The 24,732-nt window shown below is 41.1% G+C and overlaps 1 protein-coding gene across 8 annotated transcripts in view; it reads right to left on the reverse strand.

The window, feature by feature from the left end:
• ERBB4 (erb-b2 receptor tyrosine kinase 4) overlaps positions 1-24,732 on the reverse strand; it is a 507,767-nt gene that overhangs the window by 97,749 nt on the left and 385,286 nt on the right. For all 8 annotated transcript variants that reach the window (XM_090144449.1, XM_090144448.1, XM_090144446.1 and 5 more), the window contains 3 exons: positions 10,225-10,357; positions 8,190-8,312; positions 7,606-7,704 (listed from right to left, as the gene is read on the reverse strand). In XM_090144449.1, coding sequence (XP_090000575.1) covers positions 7,606-7,704; positions 8,190-8,312; positions 10,225-10,357 — 355 coding nt within the window. The remainder of the gene's footprint in view (positions 1-7,605; positions 7,705-8,189; positions 8,313-10,224; positions 10,358-24,732) is intronic.

Genomic DNA, 24,732 nt, shown 5'->3' on the forward strand with positions numbered 1-24,732 from the left:
TACAACAAAACGATAAGAAAGGAATATTCCAAACTACATTTTCTTAGTAGATTTGAAGACAAAACTTATTTCAATAAGAATACTTCAAGTTCAGCTCTTATAAACCTGCACATCCCCAGCCTTACATTTCTATTAAAAACGAGCACAAATGGGTATTTGTATGCATAAAACTATTATTTTCTTTTTCCTCCTTCATTTCAACCCCCCAAATCCTTGTTCTCCCTCAACTTAAAGCTGACTTGACACTCTGGCAGTACAACAACAAGCATGATAAACACAGCACACTGATGCTCCAGGACCCTCTGCCCTCACTCGGTTTGTGCTACTGCTGTTACTGCCCACACGCAGCCTCAGCACCGGTCCTCATGAGGAATCTGGTTGGTAACATCCTGCCCGTCTGGCACTGAAGTAAATCACAGGCAAGCATACTTCAAAAATGATTAGTCTGCATATATGTACAGTTTTACAGCCAGCTCCTATAACTTAAATATCAGGTTATTTCTTATCTTTCCAACAAACCTAATTAGGATCACTGTTAACCTTGAGCTACCGTTGGCTCGCTGGGAGAAATGGCACCTCTTTTTTATTAGCAGAGGGTTCATAAAAACCCAATTTTTAATTTCACTTCTTTTAATCAGCGTGGTAAAATTCTGGCGTATGCACTGCACTTTAGAAACTCAAACATTACTGTGTGCCTATCCTATATTGTTAATGGGAGCAAATGGCACAAAGAAAAAGTGCAAAGCAACGCAAAGCTCCTTCAATACTTTCAGTTTCGTTTAGTCTCAAGTCAGCATTAACTTCCCAGTTCTCAGTGCCAAAGCCTGCTATAAAGTTGCTATCTGAATCGGTTTCTCCTCATAACATGTCATGTTATTCAATAATCTGCCCCTTTACCAAGTTTTGCCATCTCCTGCACTTGATATGTGAAGATGTCAGGAAGGTTCTGCAAAGAATTCCAGTGCTCCCAATTGCTTTGCTTATGTTTAAGTAAGGCCATTTTGCATGCATTTAAATATTTTAAAGGATTTGTGTGGGTTTTTTTTTTTGCTTGCTTTTTTTTTCCCCCTCGCATTCCCACCCCTTGCTTGTTCAATTTTTAAATGCTTTGTAACAAAAGCTTTCCTCTCCTGAACTTCATAACGTGCAGCTATGCAAATATCTGTCTTCCTATTTCAGTAGCTGCTCAAACTACAGTTCAAAGCCAAATCAACAGGTATCAACCATGTTGCTGTGTACCTCTTACCTGCTAAGACAAAGTTTAATAGATCGGTACAAAGCATTTCCTTCACATGCACACCTTCAGTAACCACTACTACTACTTGAATTTAATGACAAGTTTTAGTAGCTTAATTTAATCTGCAATTGTTTTCTAGAAAACAAACTGAACTCATGCTTATTTTCTCCCTGTTCCCAGATTTACCCAACTTGTGCAGGATTTCCAAGCAATAGAATCACACAACAACTTAGGCTGGAAGGACCTCTGACACCACCCAGTTCCAACTCCCCGTGCCAAAGGCAGGGCTGCCTCCAGCAGCTCAGGCTGCTCAGGGCACATCCAACCTGGCCTTGAACATCTCTAGTGATGGGGCACCCACAGCTCTCTGGACAGCAGTGTCAAGGCCTCGCTACTCTCCTTCCCTCAGTGTATTTCTCAGTTACAGTGTTATGCCAGCAGGACTGTTTCCATAGCCTGTTGTGTAGCCTAGCTTGTCTGTCTGTGCTTAGACTTCATCTTTTCCCTGTACTGACACATGCTTCTGCATATGGAAAGTGAACACACACACCCCCAGACACACGCATACTATGGAAGGAAAAATTACTGAAATAAATATTTAAGAGAATGACTGCTTCTGTTGGAAATAACAGTGAACGCGTCCTTGAAACAGTTAATCTTCAAAGGACTAAAAGCAGTTAACCTTCAGGAGTGATCAGATTCCCAGCTTCTGTAGCTGCTGATCACTCTCGGGGCTGCACACGGTATGCGGAGTTCTCAAGGACAGCTTGATTTCTGGCATCTCTGGACAAGTTGGAAATTGTAATTGCAATCACAGTGAGCTTCTGTGCCTGGAACTGACAGGCAGGCAGGTTCCCCTCCTAAGTGGCTACACTTACAGCGTGCCTAAGTGGGAGGAAGAGGGGAACCGAACAAAAGGGAATCTACAATCAGATGAGTTAGGTCACCCCTTTGCCTCCCATCCACAGCAACTTAACATGATGGAAAGCAAGCCTGTCTGAATCACAGCTGAAGCACTGCCAGGCAAATGCAGCAACGCTGCTGTTCTTTAGCTGCTATTCTTACAGGGACCCTTTATGCCAGTTGGAAAGAAGGGTGTTTACATAAATGACAGAAGAGGAGGACAAGGGAAAACATCTCACTGCTGCCATACAGGATTTCATTTGATCCTAAAGCTGACCTTTAAACCGAGGTTCAGGATTAACTCAGTGCTATTTCCCAAGCAACCCTGCAGTCAGTGGAAGGACTATGAAGTGCCTGCACGTACCACTCAACCTCTGATAGCAGCACTGCCTTTTTCAGGCTTTCAGATCCAGCTGAAACGCATTGCTAGGCAGCACGAGGGAATTAAGCTTAAGTCAATGGATAGGTGAAAATCTTTCTGCTGTCGCCCATACACTCATAAGAAAAAGCAAGATCTTAGAAGGGCCCTCAGAGAAAAGGTAGCTGTATCTCCAGCTTAGGACCCTCCTATATCTACTAGAAATAGTGGAAACAAGAGGGGTCTTCTCTCATCCTATTCACCTGACCATCCGGCTGTACTTTCTACAGAGGCCTCCAGACAGAACCAGAGAAACAAGGAAACAACTAGAGCAATCCAGATCCCTCCTGGTTTCCAGCCGAACAGGGGAGAAAACCCTCCTTGATAAATGAGTTTTTTTCCCCCCTTGAAACATCTGAACCAAACCTAAGTTTGGTATGTCTTCAGCACTTGTCTTATTGTCTTGATACACAAGAGGGGCTCACAATTTAGGAACAGTTTATCTTTTCACAGTACGTGAAGACTGACTGCTTTGCTCATTTAGTTAATTAAACAGACATATAAATGTGACAGAATAAAGGATGTGTGCATCAGTCCCCTCTATACAGGCAGCTTTGATTTGTTTGCCATATGCCTAGTGGAGGTCACTGTCACTTATTACCTTTATAGTTTGCTTGACAAATGCTCTCCTGCTCAATGAATACTGCTACTAGAGATGGCAGGGAACTACATTAAGCCTCGGAAAAATCAAGAATCCCCCTAGATCTTAATTATAAAACCATAAAAGAAACCAACTGCCTTTGAAGCTCTCTTACCAGGAAACAAATGAGAATGGGAAATTTATTTCCAAGCATAAATCCCAAACCCTTCAGTTTAATTTCTCCCAAGTTAACTTTCCCACCTAGCTAAGCAGCACTGCCTTCTATTATTAGCTTCTGGCCCAGTATCAGCTGACCACCATCAGTCAAACTGTCTTCATCTCAATGAGCTCAGGGACTTCCAAGGAACTCTGTGTATGCAGGCATGTGCTTGCAGCTTCTAATTATTTTCTAACAGATAATGGAGCATTTAAGTTCAGTGAGGATAGATTAAATTTGTAAGTGGATCAAAACCCTGGACAGAATCAGAGCTCACAAGATTACTTCCTGAAAGCACTAAGCTTAGAGGGCTAGGAAGAAAAAGGTCTCATCAATTGTCTGTTCCCCCAAGACGCAATCATTGTAAGATATTTTTTAGCCTCAAAGATAGCTTGGCACTCTTTCCAATTGCGGCGTGTCTCTGGAACATATGACATTATTTGCTGAGCATGTGGTTTGATGTTAAACCTGATCAGGCTACTTGACTTACCAGACAATCGTAACAGTCCAATAATTAGAGGTTGAAGAGGGGAAATTGTTTTCACAAGTGAAATGACAAGTCCCTGTTCAATTATCAAGTAGCCTCTCAGCTGCTTATTTGGCTTTTCTCATAATAAGCCTTCTTCTCCTACCTGCCCAACAGCCTCATCTTTTCTTACAGCTGCCAGCCTTGGGGTGAGGGGCAGGACACCTTCCCTCTGGATGCCAGCAGCAGCTCCCCTGCCAGATACACAAGCAGCAGCAAACACACTTGTTAGAGTTCAGATTTCAGGGCCTTTCTGGGGACCATGAGATGTGGCAAACCTAGCTGGGAGATGAAAACACACCAACCACCAAACCATTTCAGTGCCCGAGGGGAAATCCTTTAGCCTGTGAAATTATTCCAGAGATAAATGACCACCAATTGGAACTTCAGAAGAAACAGTACCTCTGTAAAGCATTAAGAAGTATACCCCTTTTTGTCCACATGCACATTCTGCTGCTTCCCTGGAGAAGGCAGTTAGGGATACGCAGTAGGCTTTGTCTTGCCATGTGACAGACACAGAACTACCAGAGAGAAAAAACAACTACCTAAGAAAGCAGAGAGCAACATTAAGGAAAGGTAGTTGGCAATCTGAAGAGAAAACACAGAAAATAGGCTCTGCTGCCACTCCCTGAATAAAAATTCCGAATAGGGAACGTAGTTTTTGATGACAGCCAATTCATTATCTCCTGGTGGGAGGTGTGTGGCTATAGGAGGTGCTAACACCATACATTATATCATTATAGTCATTACAGATCCATTAGCAGACATTCAAGGTGCTGAAATGACAGCCCAGCAGCCAAATTGTTGTTCTTTACTTTCAGCATAACATTTAGTAGGATCTCAGAACACTGTAAGACGTTCTGCCAACATCAGAAGTTGAAAGCAGAGCCACTGGAACACGTCATGGCTGTCTCTACCAGCTATCGCTGTAGACAGTGAAGTGTTCCAAGTACCCTCTGCGTACACAACCCAGTGTTTGCAAGAGGCTTTACATCTCCCATGGCCTCTCTAAAGGGAATACTAAGCTTTACTTGCAAGTACAAGGACACACAGCTGAGAAAAAATTGCCAACAAAAGCTCACCTATACTTAACAAGTTCAAAAAAAAAAGGAAAGCCATATTGATAACTCATGATACCTCCTTCCCATTAACCTCCCCTTCCCACTGAAAGATTGTCAGACACTTCACTGAAGTCAATATCCATTATGCTCCCAATGGCAGTTAGCTCCTATATAATTTAAAAAAAAAAGCAACAACTGCTTTTGACAAAGGCCATTCACAACTCTCTTCTTACTGAAAGCACAGCCGATGGATTGTGCTCTCACATGTACTCATACATTTTCCTAATGAGATAACATCAAGAGATAATTTAATCCAGCATAGTTACACTGACCAAAGCCTCAGAGTGACGAGGAATAAAAAGGTTTCCTACTACAACTTCACTTAGATATCTTCCATTGAAGAATACCTCCTCATAATAGCTTATCAGTATTAAATTATAACCCTTCTGGGACAGAAAGCAGTAGTCACATTAAAACCATTACCAATTTCTAGGCCCTTCTTTTACATAAAAGTTACCTATTAAAATGCCAGCTCTTTCAGGAAATAGATGGCTGAGTTAGGAGGCAAGGATGGCAGGAACTTCTATACTACCGCATGAGAAATTATTTCATAAGAGGGAAATTCTGTCTGCCCTCCCATCAATTCTGTAAGCAAGGCATGTTACAGACCACTGCACACATACCCAGTGCAGCACAGATACAAAGCGTGTTAGTCCTTCTCATTGTTACCTCTATCAGCTGATGATGGTGTCTACTTCTTTTTAGCTATGATTAAAAGTAACCTTCAGGTTTTTATTGACCTTTAGGACTCGCAATAACCCACACCATTCCCCCACCTGATTACTAGTAGATCAGAGGCTCAATGTTAATAACCTCTCCCAGCGTGGCTGCCTGTTACATGGTTAAAATCTTTACAGTATCCAAGAAAAATTCTCCATTTCTGAGCCATTCATCAGATGCACACATTGGAGGAAAATGAGGTCCAGTGAATTAAGCCAGCTGATGACACTGAGTTACAAAACCCCAAACAATCAACTTGGTCTTTTAACAAGGATCTTACACGTTCTTTGTGACATGCTTCAAGGTTGACCAATGTCATGGAAGGAGCAATTACTACTATTTCTCTATCAGAAGGTCAGCTCTTGACCTGGTACAAACTTCCAGTGGCTTCCATATGGCAATACCAATTCCATCTACTTGAAAATAGAATCTGCATACTGTCTACTGACATCAAACAGCACACATGCAGCTTGCGTGCAGTAGCCTTCCACTCCCTAGGCATTCACTTCAATGGATCACTGAACACCAGATCTCCTCTTTCTGGAGCTTTGCCATTGACCATTATTTTGTCCTTTAAGCAAACATCTAATCTTCTTTATCCCTTTAGTACAATTCATTTCATCCAAACAGAGCCATTTTTTGTTTGTTTGTGCACAATGATTATTAAATGTCATCAACATAAACATGCAAGTGCAGTGCTCTTTAAAAAAGCATAGGAAGCACCTTGGTCTACACACAGCTTTAGTTCCATTGTAAGAACTTGTGATCATTTGCTTGAAACAGCTAGAGCTGTAACTGCACATTGTTATTAATTTCTAGATGTAGGAGTAGATTATATAATGGGACTACAATCTCCTTGTGGTTTATAGTCTCATTAATGCTTATCAAATTAAGGCTGTACACTGAACAGACCTTCAGAATTTACAAGTCCTATGTAATTTTCAACTTCACAGGAGAGTTTTTAAAAAAATGCAAATTGCTATTATTTGTCAAAATACTGCCTCCGATTTGGACACAAACTTTCAGTGTCAATGAGGCTTAATCTTGACACAAAGCAAAAGACTGAACACAGAACATCCATAAAAATGATGATCTTGACCTTTTATTAACAGTGTTTTAGACTAGCAAAGCCAAAGGAATTTTAAAATTGGGCATTTTATTTTTTCTCCCTATTGTGTTTTACTGCTGCTGACTGCTCCCAGACTCAGTGCTTAGTTCTCTGGAAAACTGCAGCAGAAGAGAGTTAAGTTTCTGTTCCTGCGAGTTCTACACCAGCAAAGGCTTGCAAACATGGCAAGATGCTGCCCTGCAAATTCCTTCTCTCATCTCTATACTTTGTCATAAAAACAGAGCTGGCACGTGAGACAGAGGAGTGATGAGCCTTCCACTGATGTACAAGCAAACTCCAGACATCTTGAGGTCCATGACATCTGCATGTTGAAAAACCCAGCCCTTCGCCATTTTGGTACTGATGTTACCATGCTTAGTGTTCCAGAATACTATTATCTATAAGCAATACCCTGACCAGGGCAAAGCACTGCCCTGCACTGATTAGTCCAGCTCTTCTACTTCAGAGAAGCAGCACTGATCTGCCTCCAGCTGAGGTGTTTATTGTTTGGTGTTTATTGTTTGATAGCATTGTTACCATAGAGAATGCATTAACACAGAGACAGCTTGTCAAGGAGTAACAGAAGGACACGTCCCCATTAAAACTCAGCTGCTTTTGTGCATAGGCCATCATGTTGCAGCACATGCTAAACATCAGCATGATACTGGTCCTGTGAAAAAACCTCCTTCTGCTATTTAAGAAAAGCAACTGGCAGAAATTACTTTTTACAACCTCTGTGGACTGCAGAAAGATCCCAAGACTCAAAGCAACTTACATCCATAAACTCCACGTTAGCTTTGGGACCAGTGGTCTCATTAAGGATCTTGATGGCCACAGGAATCTTTACGGTTTCTCCCTCAGGGACCCAAATACCCTAGAAAGATAAGGCAAAGTGACAGAAGACTGATAAGACAACAATCATAAACATTTCACTGTTACATTTCTTTCTGATGCATTTTGTCACATTATGCAGTTCAATCCTGAACATCAAAACTGAAAATACACAAAATAAGCTATTAAAAGCAAAAAAAAAGAAGTCTCACAAAACTTCTTACATCAAAACTAAACCTTTATGTAAGTGGATGGTTGTATGCCAGCAAATGTCCTTAGATCCTCTTGGTTTTTTCATTGACAATTTAAATGAAACGATGTAAGCATATCAAAGATGCACATTTTTTCACTACCTATCGACTGCCACAAAATTAAACAAAACATTGGATTACTTCATTCTAGAATCTGATGTTGAACACTGAAACTACTGCAAAACTCCCACTAGTGAGTATCACCAGCAACGAGGTCAGAACTTGACCGTTCACAAGTTAAACAGGCTAATCAATGCTGTGTAGAATAGACTCTTACCTTGTATACTGTTCCAAAGGCTCCAGAGCCAAGAACCTTCACTCGTTTCAGCTCAGTTTCCTTCAGGATGCGAAGCTGAGCTTGGTTGGGTGCCGTACCACTTGGAGTCAAGGGTTCCACAAGCTACGAAGGCAAATCCAACAGTGTTAAGTATTTAAAAGTGTGAAAATCCATGAGAAGTTTATACTGGAAACAACCAATCCAGTCAAACACTGGAATAAGACAGTAAAGACTGCTGATCTAACAACTCCTAAAGGAATCTCTCACTTTTAAAGATAACAATCAAATGCTGAGAAACTGAGCAATAGTATGAAAAAAACCCTCACTCAAAATGTAATTGTTTCCACCAGGAGTCACACAATGGAATTACAAATTGGAAATTGAATTGGTGTCACAGTAACGCACCCAAGGACTTCTGCTAATGGAGGCAGTATAAATATTTTCTACATGACAGAAATACAGCATTTATTATCAGTGGACCACATTATATTTTTGCCCATTTTAGTGCCTCTTAAGTTAGTCGTATTTCTTTTAAATAACTCTGACTTAATGGCTCATCATATTCTTATTCTCTTTTGGGGAAGGGCCTATTCTTAATTTCTGCTGTACCATATAGGAGGACAAATTTAAGAAGAAAGCAACTTAAAGGAGACAGTTTTTAACAGCCATTAATTTGCTGCAAAAAAAAAAAGGCACAATTAAGTAATTTGTTCAAGAAGGCAATCATGTCCCAAGAAACTTTATAAATAAACCACAGACCAACGTTCTGTTAAAAATTACTTCAGAAATCAATACTGTGCCACATTTACCAGAAAAGCAATGGTTCTTTAAAAATAAATTTAAAAAAATAAGTGAAAAAGACAATATTCTAAACAGCCTGCTTCTGGCTGAGGATGAGAGAAATAATTCAGGACTACTCCTACTCAAATGGGTTTCACACCACTGCAGTATTTCAGAGTTGTCTGTTTACAAGGCTAACTGCTCTGTGGTTTCAGAACTCCTGCTATGGCTCTTTGAGCATCACGGACTGCTTACCAGCTGACTATTTTAGTTTGGATAAGAATATCAATAGTTAGAAATTACTTGAGTATGAAAACATAAAACCAAACAGCAACAAGACAAATTATTTGTGAGCTGCAGTTTTACAAGAATAATTCTCTTTTTTTACTTCCTGTTTAGATGTCCAGTATTAATGCGGTGAAACAAAGAAGGTTCCCTATTAAAGAAAACCAGCATGCTTCTGTAAATATGACTTGCAGCCCATCAGCACAGGAATGGCTAGGAGTAGTAGTATTGTGGGTTTTAAAAATATGCTTGGAGAGTTTTACGGAGTCTGACCAAGAGAAAGATAGGTTTATTATAACCTCCAGCTAGAAAGAGAGAAGGGAGCTGAAGCTGTGTGTGCTTATTTCAGGATACTCCTGATTTAACCTTCCATTTCACAGGCAAGACAATAGGCTCCCCACATATTAAGACCTTCTACTACTACTTCTATTAAGACCTTATTCCCTCAGGAGAAATACCACCCGCCACAGCTTTTATCTGAGCAAATGAAGAACAGGAGCTGTTGTCAAAGCCAGTGCTCGTGCTTAAAATCACTTCTGCTTAAGTGGAGGCTGGTACGATGGCAAGGTTAATATACCTAAAAGCATTAAGTTAAGCTTTCTATAAACCTGAACAGTATTCAACAAGCAACACAAATTCTAGCTGGTATAAAGGTATTTAGGAAAACAGATTGGGGATGTATAAATCCTTCTGTCGAGCTCTAGAGTGGAAGTGGGAGCAGGATCCTTACAACAAAACAGGAAACAACACTTTTTAAAAAGCCTTATTGAAGTATCACTGCGGAACTATATTTCCAAGAGTGATTATCTTGCAGAGGGGAACTCTAATTTAACATCACAATCAAACGTGTTTCAAAGTACAGGAGCGTGGAGACAGCAGTAATCACCCCTGCTGTAATTGACAAATAAAGAATAAACGTCATGCTTAAAAATATTTCCTAGATTGCCTCCTCCACTACCTACACCCTCACCTCAGTCTCCAGGAACCTCCGCAGCGCTCTCTTCTTTTTAATGCTCTTGCGTCGAACGTACACAGCAAACGTCAGGCCCATGATGACGATGATGAAGAGGCCACCAATAACTCCCGCAGCAATCAAAGGGGTTCTAGCAATCAGAATCAGACACTTCACTGTTAGGTGGGGTGACAGACCAGAGAACAACTGGGCACACAAAACACAATCGCTTGGAAAGCTTACTGTCGTGTGACAGTTTCTTAGTTGGACCAAATATAAAATCAGGGGAAACATATTAATAACTTCTCTTGTTTTCCATCAATATAACAAGTTCACTTTTGTCAAACTGCCATGCACATGTGAAAAGTTGTGTGGACAAGGAGACACAACATGCACTTTGATGGCAAACGCAAATCTGCAATGGCAAAATGAGGATACAGATATTTGCAGTTCTGCAAGAGGTTTGCTTACCTTTACTTACTCTTTGACTCTAACTGCAGTAACTCACACTCACTCATTAACTATAACTCATTAATGGAGCAGTGAGGGGGAAAATAAAAACTGCCTAAACTACCAATGATGCTCTTCCTGAGTTTAGAGAAGGGAGGAGAAACTTCAAAAATGCTGTGTCAGAGAAACCTGGAGGCATCATACACATGCAAGCCTTGCTCAAGTAGAGGATATTAATGTCTCAAAGTAATTCATTACTAGTACCACGCACTCTCTAGACACTCTTAGATCATAACTATTCCACATGAATATTCCGGTGAGGGTTTTATGGTTGCACCCATATGGTTCTGTCACCTCTTCCCAGCAAAGCCAAAACCCCAAACAGAAGACTGTTTTGTGGGAGCCAAAAAGTCTCCTGTGAGAAGTACCAAACCAGGGCCAGCTTTTGCACAAAAAAAGTAGTGCTGTCCCCCACTATCCCTGCAACCTCCCACATAGAGAAACAAGTTCCTGCCAAAGAACAAGTTGAAGCAACTTCTGCCCTCACTTTGTTTCCTCTGTCTCTAAGGTGGGTAGGAGCCTTCAAACCAACATCTTAATTTAAGTGTTCCCACAGAATGCCAGCAACTTACATAAACACACGGAGTGTTTAACATCCCAACAGCAGCGCCTGGAGATTAGCTGAAAAGATTGGCAAAAAGAGACAGCGTGACAACTGCAGAGCAGAACGGTGCAGTAATCATGTCTCGTTAGCTACAGGAAATAGGTTAACAATTGCCAAGATTGCAGAAGTATCATTGCTCTGGTTTAACAGTCTCCTCCATTATGTCTGAATGAAGATGGAAGACACATTATGGCTTAATAAAATAAAAGTAGCACACAGGTATTGAAAATTTTAGTGTCTCCAACAGAAACAGCGCATTGATTTATCTGATCCCTTGTTGTTCCTTTCCTTCGTACCACAAAGCCAAGCAGTGGGATGCAGTGCTATCTAACTTGGCTTGCTATATTAAGGTGTACCTACATTACCACCACATACTATTTTGAAGCCCATGTCTAAACTAGTCAAAGACTCGAAGATGGCACTAACGCTCTGAAGCAGAAAGATGTGTTTTAAAATGATACATGAATAACCACGGAATTTTTACCACCAAACCAAAGGCTGACAAAACAAGATCTCTTGACTTCAGAATGCGTATTAGTAGCCATCATAACAACTGCTGATATCAACTTTTATGACATCATATATGCTGAAAGTGGTCCAAACAATAGGTGAATGATAGCTCATAAGTAATCAGTTCTCAAGGAGACATCCATCATATCAACTCTCACTGATTTTTAAAGGAAATCATCCTTTTTAACAGGGAATTGAAGAAAAGCACTTATAAAGATCACCAAACCAACCACTGAAAATATGCATTTATTATTAGATCCAAATTTTCAGGAGCTACAATCTAAACACGTAATTAAGGTTAAAAAGGCCACGAAAGAAGAACACTATGGCATATGAGAAGAAATGTTTTTAAATTCTGAGGAAGTGAAGAAAAGTTTTTTTAATTTTTAGCTGCCTCACTCATAGACCAACCATCCTTGCATAAAAATCTTGACACACAGGAACATCACAGAGCTAGATGGATGCAGCTTCATACCAATCAGCTTCTCCTTGCTATACCAACACAAAGCTAAGCCCCAAAGACAGCAGCAATCGTGAGTTTCATCTGACACACTGGCAAATGATGAGCCACTGTCTTCAGTGCTTTCTGGTGTCATCAGTGCACGTCAGTATCATGTCTCACTGTTGTTTCCAACCACATACAGATGATTTCCTAAGCACCTGAGTTATTTTCTTCGTCACCCACTTCATTTGGGTTATTTTGACTTAGGTTCATTAGGCTGTTTGCTTTTTATCTACTCTGCTAACACCTTCAACTGTGTAATCTTTCTAGTATTCTTGTGTGTGCAGTATCTCAAATTTAATACTCAGCTGAATTTCATTAAAATGCTGTTTACCTTTCCTTTAGATAACCGTTAAGGTTGTTTAACACGGATCCCTGCAAGGTATTACTGATCAGAGATACAGGTTTCAAGTCTTCACTCTTCTCCCATTCTGTTTTTGTTTTTTAATCCTATCTCTTTCTTTTTCCCCCAGCATGTGCACCCAATCATCAGTTGAGCTTCACATACTGCTGGACACACAGAGAAGTCCACATCTCTAGTGGCATTAAGGATGTAATCTGTTTGCATTATTACAACAAATTGTAATAGCTATTACAATTACTAGCCTACGACCACCTCTGTGAATGCATCTATCCATTACACACTACTTTCTGCTTAAAAATACCTTCACCAAAATTAACAGTAGCAATGTTAATGCTGTGACAAAAACGCTGTCTTCAAAGAGAGATTTTGGTAAAGTCACCTTTAAAAGCACAGAGGCCCCATGTCTTTGCCAGGCTCAGAAAGGCTAAGCTCGAGGATGGAGAGCAGTTCTGTCACTCCTACCCATCCAGCAGAAGGATGGACAGCCAGAGGTCGACTCTAGCTCATGTTTCTTACAGCTCCACTACTAGCCCACCACCAGGAAACTGCTGATGCAGCCACTATTTTCCTTAACATGCTGAAAATCTTCTCCAGAGGGTGTAAAAAATTCTCTACTAGGCGTTTCTGAACTTTTATGCTCATCAAAATAGACTCTGTAGTGCAAGAAATATGGCTCTGAATCATAATCCAATCCCACATAATTAATTTGCTATCCATCACCCCTCCCTCGGCTGAGGACAGAATACTCAATTAATGACCAGAAAGGGGAGGTAGGCAGAGAGAAAAGAAGCACTACATATGAAATATCCTGCCTCCTCAACTGGAAACTGTGTGTAACAGGCTAACATTTGAAAATAAGATTCTATTGTTCCCTTAGGAGAAATAAATATTTTTCTTTTTAAATGTGTATAGAGTTTACCTGCTCCCACCCACTAAATTTGAGACAGTAAGATCAAAGTCAGTGTTCCAAGATTGACAAGGATGCTCAACAAGGTGGGTTGTATATTTACACCCAATATTTACACCCACGCCAAAACATCAACACATCTGCAATTCCCACAGTGCTCCCAGAGTCAGGTATTAAAGCCTGATTTCTGACTTCAATGAGTACATGGCCTACTCACTCTAGACTGAGTCTACTTCTACTCTAAGAGTGGAGAACAACGCAGAAGAGAAAGGCAGTAGTGCTGTGGTCCATGGAGTAAAGTTGAGAAAAAACCTGTTTTCATATTTTTGGCACTAACCCACCTAATACAACACAAATAAACTGAGCTTTAAAACCAAGCTTTCCAGTCCTGCCTCAACATTTCCCAGCCCTCTACCGCTTCAGATTTTACCTATGTCACTCCAGTTTTTTTTCTTCTTCACTCTTTTTTGAGATGGACAATCCACACTTTGTGTTCCTCATCCTTTCCCTAAGAGGGGAATTGAGTCAACTTACACTATGCATCTTCAGAGATCCGAGGGATTTTGTTAATCCTGGGATGATAATCTCGCAATTTAAACTACACAAAATAAACAGTCAGGGTGGGAAGCAAATTTGAGTATGCTTAATAGCTTCTCTCTGCTGTACAGCAACCTCCACATCCACAACTCCCAGTGCCTGGTGCTCACAGAATAGTGCTCCCCAGGGCAGGAAGAATTCAGCTAGGATAATTCACGTTAAAATGCGCTCTGCTTTGCACAAGGAAGCATCCCTCCTCCCTTTCTCCACCTAATCTGAGGGTGTTTAAACACTGAGCAATGTCACCTTTATGTTCAGATTAGCTTTTATCACACATAATCACAAATTGTTACTGACAACTGATCTCACAATGCCTACCAGTTCCACATTTAAATCTAGCTACAAGCAAACCACATTCCACCATGCTGTCACCTTGCTTTACGTACAACTTCGGTGGCAGGTAGCCTCAGCGATGACTTTTCAATGTGCAACTTAATACTACATTGTAGGTCCCACCCTGCCCATCCTGCAGCTAAGCAAGTACCTTAGCACATTACTACGTGACTCAAACCTTGTGCTTGAAGCTTTTCACCACCTTCACTAAATGGAGTTCTCAGCCATGAGCAGAACAAACGTCCCATTGATCAAGAGGTGCTGTTAAGAGCAACCGTGCCATTATGATGCATCAAAACTGAGCAGTAATTTAAATAATTTAGGAGAATGATGATGTTTCTCTTATTTTCAGCATAAATTACTAAGAAATCTGTTTTAACCCCCTGTTCATACAGCTGACTGGGAATAAATACCGAAATGCCACTAACTACAGCACTGATACAGAGGCTTTCCATGGGTTGCTCACCCCATAAAACTGAAAGTCCATCTGATATCTGTTGTGCGCCTCATATTTTAAGGCTGAGACTTTAAGGCTGAGATTTTTCTCTCCTGCCACAACACCAGGAAGGAACACTTGTTAAAAGCTTGCACAGTGACTTTGTTTTGAGGCTTGTGCTTTAAGTAAACAGATTAACATCCCTTGTAAAATATTCCAAGTCAGGCCTCACATAATGGGGATTGATTCATCTGTGACAGAAAGCCACTAAAATCCACTAGATGGGACTCGCAGGTGAAGCCAGTTCATCAAGCAAAAGATGAATCATCTTTATAAAGTTACCGTATTTCCCGTTTTCTTCGTAAAGATTAATATTTTGCTTCAAATAAAGAAAGCCAGCTCCGTAATGACCACAGGTGCTGATGGACTGCTCTGAAACCAAAGCCATCAGCATTAGCTCAAGGAGCCTCTCTCTGCATAAAGCATTCCTGTTAGACGCAATAAACTCAACCCGCAGCACACAGACTCCTCTGCAACCAGCTGCAGTCAACAGGCTCTACAATTATTTCCGTGTACATGAAATTATTCATCAGAACACATGCTTTTCTCAAACAGAGCCACAGAGCACATTCTGCTGCAGGACGCTACATGCTGAGAGACCGCTTTGTCTGGCAGCACTGATTTGTACTCAGGAGCACCACACTGCAGCAGTGTGAGGCTTGAGGAGCTGGAGAAGTACAATCTAGTGTCCGTATTAAATCAGTAGGCAGCCAGAATTTGAATGGGGCTGGGTAGCACAGAGGGCATACCTCCCAGCATAAAACTGCCTAATGACACTGACCACAGTCAGGGCAGATTCTATACTGTTTTCATCACTGTAACGTTTTGGTACCCGCTATATATTCCAAAACCCATCAGTAAAGCATTATTGAGCTATTTGTATGCTGAATGGCTCAATACGTACAATGCTTTACTGAAATCCATGCACAACTACACAAAATCTTGCCTGTAGGACTGTAGAGAAGGCTTGCCTCCCTTTAAGGAGACACTGGATGAACTTCTCTCAGCCCCGTGCCTTTCATTTTTACTTCACAGAATCACAAAGGTTGGAAAAGACCTATAAGATCATCCAGTCCAACCATCCACTTACCACCAGTGGTTCTCGCTAAACCATATCCCTCAACACAACATCCAAACGTTCCTTGAACACCTCCAGGGAAGGGGACTCCACCACCTCCCTGGGCAGCCCATTCCAGTGCCTGACCACCCTTTCAGAGAAGTAGTATTTCCTAATATCCAGCCTAGCATTCCAGCATTCACAAATCACCTCTCTTTTGAATATGCCTCAGTCTCAGTGTAACTGTCTCTTTTGATCAGTCCTTAGAAAAATCAGCCTTTCCTGAGTCTTTCAGCAGATTTAAGCAGCACAGCGCAGTTTCAGTCAGTGTCTAAGCGGTTGTGAACTCTTCCCTGTTCCAGCTTTGAATCAAATGGGACAGTGCCTGCCTGCGCAAGCTCCAGAATATTTCAGAGCAATAAACTTTCAAGGACTGCACTGGGAATAAAGCCTGAAATTCTCAAGTCACAGGCTGCCTCTCTCCAAAATCTTTCTGACTCATGCTTCTCAGCGTGCACATTAGGACAGCACCAATTCCCATTCCTGCCCTGGCTTGGTACCTGAAGTCCTATGTGCAATCCGGATAAGGTGAACATGCCTCTTCCCATCAGTGAGCAGTCAGCCTAAGGTATTAATAAGTTCAGCACTGGACACTGACAGAGACGGGAAAAAAGCCATACAAAAATGGGACATGATAAAGTGATGAGAACAGAACTGTCACACCACGTTCCTGATCTTCAAATATCTTGTCATACCCAATCAGGCGTTCTGTGATAAACGCAGAGCTAACACGGGTTTCAGCTGAGCTCTTTTTAACAAGGGATGGCATTAAATCATCTTTGGGACCTATGTTTGAGATCAAAGTCAGAGCGAACAGAGGATTTGTAGGTTCCATTTTAACTGCATTTGGAAATCTGCCCCCATACAGAGTGCTTGTATAGAAGATTAAGACTTCTGCCTTTAAAGTCTACAACATATTAACACTTCATTCCACACTGGCATAAATGCTCTCTAACATTGGAGGAATAAGTGCCTCCAAATAATGACAACGCTGTTGTTAACTGGAACCTGCGTTTTTGCTTCTCCTCATGAGAGTTTCTAAATATGTATAACTCATCTTTGTAGAGCATAGGATGGAGTAAAGGTGGCCAAGGTTTTAAGTACAAGCAAAATCAAAGCTGATAAAGATTAGGGCATAAGGAATTTGTTTCTGAGCATTTCTGGCAGGACAAGGGGAAATGATTTTTAAGTTAAAGGAGGGAAGATTTAGGTTGGATATCAGGGGAAAGTTCTTTTCTAAGAGAGTAGAGAGGTGCTAGCACAGGCTGCCCAGAGAGGTTGTGGATGCCCCATCCATCCCTGGAGGTGTTCAAAGCCAGGCTGGATGGGGCCCTGGGCAGCCTGGTCTGGTATTAAATGGGGAAGCTGCGGGCAGGGTTGGAGCTTCATGGTCCTTGAGGTCTCTTCCAACCTGGGCCATGCTGCGATTCTGACGCTGTACTGGGATTTATCACTATAATATTGCAAGGGTACCAACACATCTGTTTAAATACCTTAAATTATATCGATTGTTAGAAAATGTCATTTGATGAGGAAAGAAAAAGTAGAAGAAAAATTGAGATTCTCTTTTTGATGCAAAGCTTATGCAGGACCATTCCCACACCTGGACTTACACCCAAAGTCTATATCTGAATCCTTCAACTCTTAATTCTAGTCATTACACTATCAGCAGTGATCCTACAGAATGCTCAAAAGAAAAAATAAATAAAAATAATTTAAAAATTCAGCTTTGAATGTTACTCCCAGATTCTGTTCTCAGCTCTGATGATTTTTTGCCTGTCTCTATACACACAGCAACCTCCTAGCATCTTGATAGTCACAGATGTGACTTGATTAGAAGAACAGCTTGTGTCCATGACAAGGATATGGCTCAGCATAACCTAGTCCCTGCAACAGCTGTTTTACTACAATTATTTTGAAGTACAGTATGGCCCACATAAAGGCCAATGATGATGTAGTAAAACGGCTCTCTCTTGAATTTCAGTATGCTACAACATTCCAGAATTTATTGCAGGTACTGCCTCATCCAAATATTTAAGTACTTCTATTCCAATAGCTGTTAAATGCTCTGAATGGAGCACACCTAGCATCCAGGGTAAAAGTGCATATGAACAGACACCTACATAGCAGCCCTCTGGCAGACAGCAGACCCCACTGACCTTCTGTGCATTTTACATCCCACAACTTCTGAGGCCTGTTTGGGCTCAGGACAGAGAAAGTTCAAGCATTCTTCCCCCAGGTTCCCCACCAAAATTGAGAGAAGGGAGAGGAATTGCCTCTCATCACACTTGAAAAAGGTATGCATTTGCAGTGTGATGAGAGGCATACAAAACAGTTAACGAAACTAGAGGGAATACATACACGCACTGCTATAGCCTAGTATTTTTTCTAACCAGAATTTCCTTCATAAGGGAAAAGAGCTCCTTCGTTTTTGAAATCTGTTGGTTAAAAGATGACTGATATGTCCCAAAGCACGGAATTTGGTCATCTGGAGTCTGATCTGCTGGCTGATCCCAAAAATCCAAATAGAGACAGTTTGCACAAAGAATAGTGGAACAGCACTGAACATAACCTGCATCCAAGTCATTTATGTGCTGAGGGTATCATTGCCACAAAGAAGGGAAAAATCATCCACAGGTGTTGGGACTGTTTTGAAGCTAGGATATCATCTCCACAATCTGTACTTTATCTATGATCTTTACTGAGATTGAGACCACGCATTCATCAGTCCATCTAGTGGTCCATTTTTAATGCTATACTTTTTTCTTTCTTTCCTGTGAGGGGCAGGAAAAGAGTTAATTTCTGCAACCTTCACATTTCTTTAAGGAAGACTGGGACAGAACAAACAGCACCAAATACACTACATGGACCAGCTACCATTACTATAAGAATGCTAAACCTTATTGCCATCACAGAATGACAGAATCATAGGGACTAGAAGGGACCTCTAGAGATCAAGTTCAGCCTGAATTCTTTTCCACATCTCCCTCTCCTACTTTTTTCTCCTCCTCCACATCACTGGCCTCGTTTCCTTTTGCCAATTCTCAATCCTATCCCAACCTGCTACTATTCTTCTGCCATAACATCCCTTTCTCAAGTTTCCTAAAACACAAGCTTCTCCGAGTCTTCCCAAGAACCACTGCATCATTAGATACCTTACTACACACAGAGGATTCAACCTTTCTTTCTCTATAGTTTAAAAAGTCTTAATACATCAGTGATCAAAAACCATTTTTTCTGCACACGAACACTTTCCAGTTATAGTTGACCCTGCTACCAGAAAGAAGCTTGGACTAGCAGACTTGCTTTGCACTCTTACAATCTTTCCTGCAACTGGGGCCCTTCTACTACAGCAGTTGGTCAACATGTTTGCCAGGCCCAGTCCTAGCCAGACGCTTCAACCACACCACTGCCCAAAATTGTGTACAAGCAGCATGGAGACCTACATGCCATTAATACTGCAGCCAAATGCTTTGCAGGTTTACATTACAGGAGAGATGCAAAGTAAGCTGAAGTAATAGAAAGAGAGAGTTGCATGCTACTAGATCTTTCTCACTACATTTTGAACACACATATTTGAAACTCTTCATCTAAAAAAACCCAAAGATACAAGTAATTCATGTGACATTCTCCCACATCATCACTGTTACATCACTTCACCGTGTGACAGGAGAAAAATTATAATAAGATCAATTAATTTGGTCTGACAGCTTGATAAACTCTCATGAGTAACATTCCTGCAGTCTCAGATATTTGTGATAATGCTTTTGCATATGGTATCTGCTCTAACACTGCTTTCCACAGCAAGCATAGCTAGCTAGGATAAATATTAGCTAATTGCTGCTAAACTAAAGCTGGTTTCATTAGTTTAGCAATTTTTGTTCTCAGGCTACACACAGCTAAAACTGGAGAACATCTTACCAAATCTCATGAGCTTCAACAAAGCTAAGCACAACATCTTGTACCTGGGTCATGACAACTACTACCATCAGTACAAGCTGGGGGATGAAAGGATAGAACACAGCCCTGCCCATAAGGACTCGAGGGTACTGGTGTGGATGGCAGCTAGATCTGAGCCAGCAATGTGCCCTTGCAGCCCAGGAAGCCAAGCATAACCTGGGCTGCATCAATGGAAGCATCGCCAGCAGGGTGAGGGAGGTGATCTTGCTCCTCTACTCTGTGCTGTTGAGACTTCACCTGGAACACTGCATCCAGATGTGAGCTCCTCAGTTCAGGAAAAATGAGGGACCTGTTGGAGCAAGACCAAAGGAGGGCCACAAAAATGATCTCAGGGATGGAACACCTCCCCTGCAAGGACAGACTGAGAGCCAGGGCTGTGCAGCCTGGAGAAAAGGCAGCTCTAGGGAGATCTGAGAACAGCCTGTCAGTATCCCAAGGGGAGCTATAAGAAAGAGTGGGGTAGACTCTTTAGCAGGGTCTGTTGTGACAAGACAAGGGGAAACAGTTTCAAGGTAAAAGAGGGGAGATTTAGACTGGATATAAGAAGGTCTGTTGGTTTTTTGTGTGGTTTTTTTTTTTTTTTTTTTTTAGACCATAAGGGTTGTGAGGCACTGGAACAGCCTGCCCAGAGAGGTGGTAGATGTCAGATTCCTGAAGACTGCTAACCTGATCTAGCTGCAGATGTCCCTGCTCACTGCAGTGGCTTTAGATTACAAGGCCTTTTAAGGTCCCTTCCAACTGAAAAGATTCTACGAGATTCCAAACCATAATTTTCATTTATGCAAAAACAAATGAAGATAAACTGTATTATCATTACTACTTTTGACCTAGAGCTGGAAAAGCTGTTCCAAATTTATTGTGAAACAGATCTTGTGTGAATGGAAAAAAAAGGTAATATCATTTGCAGACTCGATATGCAAGCTCTTATCTACATTAAGTGTTCTACATTTAATTATTCAAAGGAATATTTAAGTGATTTTAAATAGGCAATGGAAAAGCGTGCATATGGGGAGAATGCCTGCAAGATTTTATAGATATTAGAAATGAATATATCTATTCCTAACTCCAATTTTGTCCCCTTTCTGCAGTAGATTGCACCAAGACATTAACTTTGATCTGAAGAGACCTAATTAAGTAGACTTTCACTGTACTTATGCTTTTAAAAACACACAGTGCCATCAACATACTGTTCAAAGGAACTCCAACCAAGAGCATTCCATTTACTGCAAGAACTGCAGCTCCTTTATCACCAGGTGGGTCACGGTGATTAAGGCAGAACGCAGAGAATTAAGTCGTGGTTGGACTCCGAACTGAAACACATCTATCACATAAACTACCTAAATATGAAAGAGTGACAAATGCTGCATTATGCAGGTAGATTGGAAGACCGTGAGCTTTAGTTCTAATTTATTATATGTTAAATATTAATGAATTATTAGGAAACCGTTCGGAGAGGTTTAAACAACTCTACATCTTGGCGCATTTCTCAAGCTCTATAAATGTATTTTTAATAATAGATAATTAATTTATAACAACATTAAATCTAAATTAAATCCTCATTTCAAGCCATAAAAGAAACCCACAGGAGAGCGGTGAGGTAGACACTGTTGCTCTATAATAAGGTCACTGTTTCATGACACCATTTTAACTACTGCATCATATATAATTTGCACAGCCAAACCAGTACCGACACACAACACAAGGCTTACTGGGTTGATAAGAAAGGTGGTGACTTCTGCAATAGGGCTGTGTGTTAGTTTCCATTCTAACAAGCCATTTTCAATTTGGAATTTCCCAAACACTTGCCTTTCAAGAGACCTGCTGTACCTGGTTTACCTGCTTACTTTCCCTGCTCCTAAGATGCAGTAGCAATTATTTATCCAGTTTTTAGAACAAAGAGTTTTCTTGTTGTAAACGTATTTAAAAATAATACTGTGAGCTGCAAAATATAATGTCCAAAAGAAAAAAAGTAGTAGATAGTCTTTATTGAGGAGCGTCCTCAAAGATACCGTCAGGTCTAGTTAAATGCATGAGAGAATTCCAAGGCTCGGTAACTATCATACTTAATGATGCCTATTTTCCATATCTCCATTAATCCTGCTGTTAAGGTAGGGCTGACTACACACATACAGCTCACCAAGCTGGATTGTATCCTGAAGCCACAGAAGAGTAGGATTCGATGAATGCATGTCATGAAGCACAGGGATAAGAGGGACTATAAATTTCATGACGTCCCTGTGTCCTGAACGGACCAAACATACATCACCATACATTTCTGCAAGAAACCTGTTTGCTTTTTAAGACTGAGCACTGTACTACAGGTCTTCCAGAGCTCACCAGCTCAATAAGGTGCAAGGGTTGGGGTGCACCATATCCACCAGTAAAGACTGCCGTTCCTATATCCACAAATCAGTAAGATAGGCCAGCTTGTATAGTTTCACTGTAGCATTTCTCTGACATGCACTGCTAGGCAATAATAAATTACTTAAATCCATCAAACAACAGCTCTGCTCCTGAGAAATGTGGTCTGTGGGCAGCAACCATCTCAACACACAACAAGAGCATTTTGCTCACGTTACACCGTTTGTAAAATCAATTACAACAAACAACAAAACTTGCCTTATTCAATCCTGTGCGCTCTCAACAGGATCCTTAAACTACTGGAGCCACAGAATGGATTTTAAGAAGTGCATTACGACAGCTGTCTCTGGTTCCTTCACTCTCCCCCACACAAAAGGGGATTCACATGTATTCCTCCCAAAGCTCCAGGCAGTGAGATGATGTTGTGACAGTAAGCATGCCCACAGCAAAGGTCTGTTTAAAAACAGTTCATTAGCAGCAATTTTCACACAAAACTAGAGGTTTCTCTGTCTATCACAAATGGATCACTTGTAAGCTCTATTCAACCCACAGAGACAGGACAAGAAACAGCACTTTCCAAGCCTTACTCATACATGTGAAGTTAAAAAGGAATTAAAAACGTTTCTTCAAATTCATTCTGATACAGCATCAGAGAGCTCCATAATAGAAGTTTCTCAAGAGCAGCATCTTTTATCATTCAAGTTAAGTAATGCTGCTTAGTTTGTACCCACAGATCCTACTTCTCCTCTTACTTTATACAGCCATTCTCCTCTTCTTCCCCTCCAGAAGTGACTATAATTATTCTATAAAAATTGAGAGCATATGGAATGCTTTCCTCCAAGCAACGGAACAGAGCTCCATAAAAGCAATGAACATTAACAGTTTATTAGAGGTGGTTTCCCTTCCCCACCATCTAGTCAGAGTGGCTATGAAATTCTACTCAAGTTGTATTGCGTGAGGGTACAAAGCAGCTGTGAAAGGATTTGCCTGCATCATATGGTTTTATTGTTAATTAGCTCATGTACACACACAGTACATAAAAATGGCTTTTTTTTTTTTTCATTTGGGAAGTAATGATTTGTTGAGAGAACGTCCTTTGATATAAAGCTAGCACTAAGATTGTCATTTGAGTTAACATCTACACTCCATTGCATGAAGCCACTTGACAACGGTGCTCCTGACTACTTGTTTGTTAGTTAAAAGGAAAATGTGACATCTTCTTTAAGTATAACCAGAGACATCAGATTACTGAGATGAGTGGCATTATGGTGCTAGCAGTTCGCTATCATAACAGTCACACGCTTCCAATTACATCTTCAGATCTATAATCTCCCAAGACATCAGAAAACCACAGAATCCACTCCCTTTAACAATCTCTTCTTAGTTCTAAGTTCTACGACTAACAGGAAGAATAAATCACTTAGAATTCATACTTGAAGTTTTTGACCTCATCCAGTCTATCTTTAATAAGTGAATTAACCAAACCTGTCTGGAGCTGGGGCACACAGAACATCCAGCCTCGCACAGCCAACAAGACATTTTCTTAATGGTTGATGGAGCACTACTGTAACAATTTATCTATTTCAATTAAGGCAGTGGTTACCAGCTCCTTGAAATAGATATACTTCTCTTCTAGTTCTTTGTGTTGCACTCAACACCTATTTTTTCTCCTGCACCCAGGCCCTCTAAGAACTATGCTGTTCCACTTAAAGAACTGCTGGCTGCAAGCAATAGAAGGCATGGAATAGAGCATGTGGGTAGGAAAAGGGGACTGCTAACTGCTTTGGGTATCCAAGAAAATCCTAGCCACCACTTTCTCTCTCTGGTGATTTCTAGGAAAGGGTACTCCAAACTAACTTTCCATAGCAATAATCTCATACCTTCTTGGACAGACAGCAGCAGCAGGAGCTACAGGTGGCAAAGCAGAACACTGGTCCCTTGCATCCTCTGCATTCCCTGTGCTGAGATCCCTCAGGAAGGAGGCAGGAAGGGAAGCAAAGCAGCAGCAATGCTAGTTTAATGCCAGCCAAGGGCTCCACTTGGCATGGGGAAGGCAGCAAGGCCTGCCCCACTCCTCTGGAACCCTGTACCAGCCACATATCCTGCAGAGGTCAGCCAGAAAGCTGGCTCAGCAAGCTGATTCAAGCAGCCACTTGCAGTAGAACAACATTTTGATGGACCACTACACACTGAGCACAGTATAAAGAGAGAACGTATCACAAGCATGAGAAAGGCATTCTTTGCCATAGTGAATTGAGAGTTGTT

This window comes from Phasianus colchicus, chromosome 7 (genome assembly GCF_987193195.1).
Source record: "Phasianus colchicus chromosome 7, bPhaCol1.hap1.1, whole genome shotgun sequence".
In the NCBI taxonomy this organism is placed as follows: Eukaryota; Metazoa; Chordata; class Aves; order Galliformes; family Phasianidae; genus Phasianus; species Phasianus colchicus.